At 45.4% G+C, this 7,500-nt stretch overlaps 1 protein-coding gene across 1 annotated transcript in view; it reads right to left on the bottom strand.

Annotated features, from left to right (window-relative positions):
• Nucleotides 1-3,992, bottom strand: part of nr6a1a (nuclear receptor subfamily 6, group A, member 1a) — a gene marked incomplete at its 5' end in the record, with an annotated part of 111,889 nt that extends 107,897 nt beyond the window's left edge. Inside the window, one exon of the mRNA XM_083911966.1 lies at nucleotides 3,926-3,992. Within this exon, the coding sequence (XP_083768092.1) occupies nucleotides 3,926-3,992 (67 nt within the window). The remainder of the gene's footprint in view (nucleotides 1-3,925) is intronic.
• Between the last annotated feature and the right edge of the window lie 3,508 nt (nucleotides 3,993-7,500).

Below are 7,500 nucleotides of genomic sequence, written 5' to 3'. Positions count from 1 at the left end.
TGTGTGTGTGTGTGTGTGTGTGTGTGTGTGTGTGTGTGTGTGTGTGTGTGTGTGTGTGTGTGTGTGTGTGTTGAGCTCGGCGTTTTCAGGCTCTGAATCTGTGGAACAAACGGAAACTTTCACTGCTTTTAAATGGAAACGGACGACTTTCCTGTTTTCTGCTGCTGTTCAGTGAATCTCTTCTGTTCTTTAACGTCTCCTTATTTCTTCATTATTTGTATTAAATGTGATTTTAAGAGTTTCTTTCCAATGATTTTAAAGGTTCTGTGTGCAGCACTTTGACTCGTGCTGCAGAAAGAACCTAAATCTTTAGGAGATCAAAGAGTTTCAGGAATAAAAACTAAACTTTTGACGTACAAATGGAAGTAATTATTAAAATACAGGTTTTTAAAAAGGGCGATTTAGTGAAGCTTTCTGGGAACTGTTACAATTGTGTGTGTGTGTGTGTGATGATACACACACACACACACACACACACACACACACACACACACACACACACACACACACACACACACACACACACACACACACACACACACACACACACACACACACACACACACACACACACACACACACACACACACACACACACACACACACACACACACACACACACACACACACACACACACACACACACACACACACACACACACACACACACACACACACACACACACTTACTTTAATCTTGGAAACGTCCGTGCATCTTCAGTCACACTCACGGGGGCACAATGCCGAGCTGGCGCCTGCCTCAGACACACACTGCTGCAAAGCATTGTGGGGCTTAGGGCGCACTCCCACTGTGCCTCCGTCCCGTGCCCAAACAGGTTTCACAGCGAAAGTCTGGTTCCTTTGACCAGTGTGAGTGCAACTGTACCGCGTCTAGGAGCGGCACGCTTGCCGCTCCCCGTTTGGGAGAGGTGGGCTTTAGTAACGCACGTTTGCACATGTACGAGCACGAGCATGCGCACATGTACGTGCTGTTACTGCAGCAGCAGCAGCAGCAGCAGTAACAGCAGCAGTCACAGCAGCAGCAGCAGCAGCAGCAGCAGCAGTAACAGCAGCAGCAGCAGCAGTAACAGCAGCAGCAGCAGTAACAGCAGCAGCAGCAGCAGTAACAGCAGCAGCAGCAGCAACAGCAGCAGTAACAGCAGCAGCAGCAGCAGCAGCAGCAGCAGCAGCAGCAGTAACAGCAGCAGCAGCAGCAGTAACAGCAGCAGCAGCAGTAACAGCAGCAGTAACAGCAGCAGCAGTAGCAGTAACAGCAGCAGCAGTAACAGCAGCAGTAACAGCAGCAGCAGTAACAGCAGCAGCAGCAGCAGCAGCAGCAGCAGCAGCAGCAGCAGCAGCAGCAGCAGCAGTAACAGCAGTAACAGCAGCAGCAGTAGCAGTAACAGCAGCAGCAGCAGCAGCAGCAGTAACAGCAGTAACAGCAGCAGCAGTAACAGCAGCAGCAGCAGCAGCAGCAGCAGCAGTAACAGCAGCAGCAGCAGCAGCAGCAGCAGCAGTAACAGCAGCAGCAGTAAAGCTCTAATGGATTCAGGGCGTTCTCCAAGTTCAAAAGTTCACCTTTTACGGTCTCCCTGAGCCTGAACGCCACCTCCAAATAAAAACATTCCAACCTCTGTCACACACACACACACACACACACACACACACACACACACACACACACACACACACACACACACACACACACACACACACACACACACACACACACACACACACACACACACACACACACACACACACACACACACACACACACACACACACACACACACACACACACACACACACACACACACACACACACACACACACACACACACACACACTAACTCACGCACACACTCACACGCACTTCCCTGACAACAAACACGAGCACGAACAAACCAAAACCCCTAAATGTTGCATTCGCCCCGTGTCAGTGACCTGTCCCCGGTTTTCACCGTGACCGAACGATCCCGAAAACAGAAGAAATGAGAAAACGTCCTCCTGCGGTGGCGTTATCACGGTTCAAACCCTTTAGAAGAAGACTCCAACAGCAGCAGGAGGAACCACAGGTTTGAAACGCTGTTGAAAATGTGTCGGCCTCGTTTTAGATCCGGTTCAGTTCGGTTCTGGTGAAGCCGGGGGAACTCGAGAGCAGATCTTTTCTCAGGGCGCACTCCCACTGTGCCTCCGTACCGTGCTCAAACAGGTTCCACGGCTAAAATCTGGTTCCTTTGACCAGTGTGAGTGCAACCGTACCACGTCTAGGAGCGGCACGCTTGCCGTCCACGGCCCGTTTGGGAGAGGTGGGCTTTAGTAAAGCACGTTTGCACATGTACGAGCACGAGCGTGCGCACGTGTACGAGCACGAGGCCTACGGCGGTTCTGAGGTCATTTCCTGTGCGCCTGTTGGGACGTAGAAAAAAGAAGGAGGGACCATGCGCGGACATTTAAAACAATGGCGGCAAAAGGTTCACGTTGGTGTGATGCGGAGGTGGAGTGTTTACTGCAGATTTGGTCGATGATAAGATTCAAAAACAGTCGACAAGACGCACAAAAACTCCGAGGTCTACGGAAAGATCTGGAAACAAAGCCACGCATCGCCATGACGTCATCAATGCGTGTGACGTGTTACGGCGTGATGACGTATAGGCAGCAAGAAGCATTCTCCGAGGCCCAGGTAGTGTGAGTACAAACGGGCCTGGAGGGGGGGACAAGGACCCTAAAGCACGGGGCACGGGACGGAGGCACAGGTGAAATCCTCGGGGGTGAAGAGGAGGATGAGGAGGAGGAAGAGGAGGAAGAGGAGGAAGAGGAGGAGGCCTCAGCTGGTTTTACGGATCTTCTTGAGCTCAGCTTCTTTGATCAGAGGAGGAAAAACTCAGTTCTCTACAGTTGAGAGGGAAGAGAGAGCGAGGACCTGCTTCATGAACGGTACGGTGGCGTCCACGTTTTAGTTCTACTGGACGTGTTCTGGAGGTTTTTACGCGTCAGAGCCCAAAAACATCCCTGGAGATCCGGCTTCAAACCCTTAAAAAGTCCCGACTTTTGAGGCAAAAGTGTCTGAAATCAAACGTTTACGTCATAAAACTTTAACGTAAATCGTCTTTGTCTTAATTTCAAACAATAGAAACAACATTTATGTTCAAAACTGCAACAATGGAGGCGTGATGCTTCGTTGTGGAGGTTACAGGAGGCAAAGAGCGTGTGTGTGTGTGTGTGTGTGTGTGTGTGTGTGTGTGTGTGTGTGTGTGTGTGTGTGCGTGTGTGTGTGCGTGTGTGTGTGTGTGTGTGTGTGTGTGGAACATGATTTGTTTTGTTTGTCACATGAAACAAGCGAAGATCATTGAGTTCCAGGTGAAAAAAAACTTAGATATTTGGATCATTTTCCTTCGTGCAAAAGCTCCAAACGGGTCGATTTGACCCCAGAACCGATCCCGGGTGACGCGGCGCCGCAGACAGAACCTTTCTTTGTGTCATGCACGGGTTCGTTTAGAGGTTCTGGGATGTTTTGTCTGTTTTTTTTGGACTAAAGACGAGAAAATGTGGATTTTCTAACACTGAGTTTGTAACTTTTGGTGAATTTAGAGGTAAATAAACAATTAGATCACACACGCACGCGCACACGCGCACACACACACACACACACACACACACACACACACACACACACACACACACACACACACACACACACACACACACACACACACACACACACACACACACACACACACACACACACACACACACACACACACACACACACACACACACACACCAATTCAATCATTTGATGCACAAACACGAGCACAAACAAACAAAAGCACCTGAACGCAACACACACTTTTCTGTCTCTGTGTGTGTGTGTGTGTGTGTGTGTGTGTGTGTGTGTGTGTGTGTGTGTCTGTGCACCCACCGTTGACGGACTTGCCGGTGCTCCTCTCCGGGTAGTCGAACCCGTTCGTCCTCTTCTCTACCTCCATCCTCCGGGCACGGGCGGTCGCCTCTCCCCGCCACTAAACTCCCTGTTCCCGGCCGGTGTCGGTGCTGAGGCGTCGGTGTCGGTGCCGGTGCTGGAGCCTGTGGTGGTGCCGGTGGTGCGGGTGCAGTGTGCGGTGAACGGAGCCTCGTCCCTGTCCTCTGCCTGCCGGGTTCACTGCTCGGACCGCCGTCCCATGGTTGAGTGTCGCTCGCAGTCAGCGGGGAAGAAGTAGGTCCACACCCCCGGGGGCGGTGCGTTCAGGGCCGGCGGAGAGGGTGGAGGAGGGCGCCCTCTGTGTCCCCGGGCTTTGACATGATTCATTATTATTTATGTTATAATTAAAATATTTTAAAACATTAAAATCTAAAGGTTTTTACTCTGAATTTAAATCTTTATTTTTCTGTGTTTTAATGAATTAAAGGGGAAAAAATTCAGGGATAAAATAATATTTAAATTATTTTAAATTAAATTAAATTAAAACATTTAACAGGAAAAATTCAGTTTATAAAATGAAATGTATAAAAGTCATTTTATAAAATTACATTATACATTAAATTCAGTTTTTATTAAATTTAGTTTTGATTAAATTCAGTTTATTAAATTTAGTTTTGATTAAATTCTGTTTATTAAATTAATAATATTAAATTCAGTTTGTTAAATTAATTATATTAAATTCAGTTTATTAAATTAATTATATTAAATATATTTTTCATTAAATTTAGTTTATAAATAATAACAAAAAAATTAAAACATTACTGAGTCATTTTCCCTGAAGCTCCTGTTTAAACTTTCTATTTTTATGTATTAATTAATTTATCTGTTTTTTTATCTTTTATTTATTTATGAAGTAAACTCTTTATTTCTCTGTTTTTTGTAAATTTAAATGTTTCAATAAAAAAATTAAAGTGATTTCAACACAATGAGAAAAAGTGAAGAAACAAAATTAAATCATTTAAATCCAGAAACATTTGTTTTAACTTTGCTCTGAAACAAAAAACAAATGTTTATTTTTATTATGCAAACATTTAAAATAAACATAAATATGAACTTTTCTTCTGTCGTTTACATAAAGAAACACTTCATTTGTTTTTGCTCTTAAACAGAAAAACAAATGTTTTATTTTCTCTTTCACTAAAGATTTGATTTAAATTAGGGAAAATGTTGTTGTTTGTTTGTTTAAAAGTAGATTTTTTTAATTTAATGTAACTTTAATTTAAGTGAATCAATAAAATCATCAAATTTAAAATGTTATTAAAGCCACAGACTTTTGTAATATATCAAAAATAATAATAACAATAATAAATAAAGATCAAATGATAAACAAGACTGTAACTTTTTTATTTTTCTCAAATTAAATATTGAATTTACAGCAATTATTCATTACGATAAACCTGTTTTTTTTTGTGTGTGTGTGTGTGTGTGTGTGTGTGTGTGTGTGTGTGTGTGTGCGCGCGTGTGTGTGTGTGTGTGTTTAGTGAGTAAAAACACTGAGTGTAGATTATCCCCACACCACCTGAAGGCAGCACAAACAAACAACACGTAGCATGCTGCATTGTGGGATATGGAGTCCCATTCTGACCAAGCCCCGCCCACACAGAGAGAGACTTCCTGTTCCTGTTCCTGTTTCCGTCAGCGTCAGTTCTCTGAGTGTCCACTAGGGGCAGGTTTCATAACAGAGCAGTTTCTCATTGAGCCCCATGTTAAACAGGCCGTTTACACAGCATCATTAAACCTGTTTAAGGACAAAAGAACATTCCAGTCTGTGTGTTTAGCTCAGATCTCCATGACAACACTGAGGGGGAGGGGCTAGTTTTTATTTTATTGGAGGTTAAAGTTTATGAATAATTAGGGGCGTGGCATCTTGAGTGACAGCTAGCCTCTGGCCCTCACTTCTCCTCGGAGGTAAACGACAGGATTAGCATCATTAGCATGCTAACATTAGCTAATATTGCTAACTCCGTCATCTGCGGCCATTCAACAAGTTTTTATTATATTTTCTTTGTTGCAACAGAGAAACAAACAAAACAGACAGAATGGAGGATAAGAAGTGATAACAGTAAATAAATACTTAGACTCAGGGCGCCCTCCCACTGTTCCTCCGTCCCGTGCCCCGTGCTTTAGGGTCCTTGTCCCCCCCTCCAGGCCCGTTTGTACTCACACTACCTGGGCCTCGGCGAATGCTTCCTGCTGCCTATACGTCATCACGCCGTAACACGTCACACGCATTGATGACGTCATGGCGATGCGTGGCTTTGTTTCCAGATCTTTCCGTAGACCTCAGAGTTTTTGTGCGTCTTGTCGACTGTTTTTGAATCTTTTCATAGACCAAATCTGCAGTAAACACTCCACCTCCGCATCACACCAACGTGAACCTTTCACCGCCATGGTTTGAAATGTCCGCGCATGGTCCCTCCTTCTTTTTTCTACGTCCCAACAGGCGCACAGGAAATGACCTCAGAACCGCCGTAGGCCTCGTGCTCGTACACGTGCGCACGCTCGTGCTCGTACACGTGCAAACGTGCTTTACAAAAGCCCACCTCTCCCAAACGGGCCCTGGACGGCAAGCGTGCCGCTCCTAGACGTGGTACGGTTGCACTCACACTGGTCAAAGGAACCAGACTTTAGCCGTGAAATGTGCTGGGGCACGGTACGGAGGCACAGTGGGAGTGCGCGCTGAGTTTTCTCTTCTTTGAACCTTTGGGACGAAGGAAATTAAGTTTCCAAGTGAGGTTTAAACAAATACAGTAAAAGATAAACAACAATAAACTCTAAATCTCTGTGAAGTAGAGGTGAAATCAAAGTCACAGAAAGTAAAATGTAGAAAATTACCTGTGTGTGAGCTGCTCCTGTAGGTGGAGGCAACAGCCTTCTGATGCAGAATATCACCTCTAACGTGAGGGGGTGCGTTTCACGGCAGGGGGGCTGAATACGGCACAAGACCTGGTCAACAGTGCACACAGTCGCACACGGGACTCAGTGAAGCGCTGCTTTGGGTTGACTGCCTCCGTTATTCTTTTCCATACAGCGTTTTTATGGGCCCCTTTTATTCCACTCTTAAGACAAAAAGCACGTCTTTATCTGGCTCCATGTCGGATGTCAGGAGCCGATATGTGTGTCGGAAAAGTGTCTTTTCTTCCCAGCGTTTCGTCTCTCCGTGTTTGACCTCAGTGGGCGAGGCCTCGAACCAGGAATATTTAGGGGCGTAACATGTTAAAGACGATCGAATGCAGCCGCCGCATTTATCAAGGCCCGCTCATTCATACGCTGAGATTGGTCCAATATGAATGTTTCATAAATCACACGTGGGTCCTGTCCTACGACCAATTCTGCGCCCGTTTTCACGCATCGATAAATGAGGCCCAGTGTCTGTATCAGAATAACACTTGGGAGTCGGTTCCACAGGGGAGGAGCTTGGTAGTCTTTAAACTATTTTAAAGAGTTTAAAATCACAAACTCAAATAATAGTGAACACAAAACAACACCTTTTTGTTTGTTCTGTGGAAATAAAC

The sequence above is a fragment of the Echiichthys vipera genome, assembly GCF_963691815.1.
Source record: "Echiichthys vipera genome assembly, chromosome: 4".
In the NCBI taxonomy this organism is placed as follows: Eukaryota; Metazoa; Chordata; class Actinopteri; order Perciformes; family Trachinidae; genus Echiichthys; species Echiichthys vipera.
This window is presented reverse-complemented; position numbering and strand designations above follow the sequence as displayed.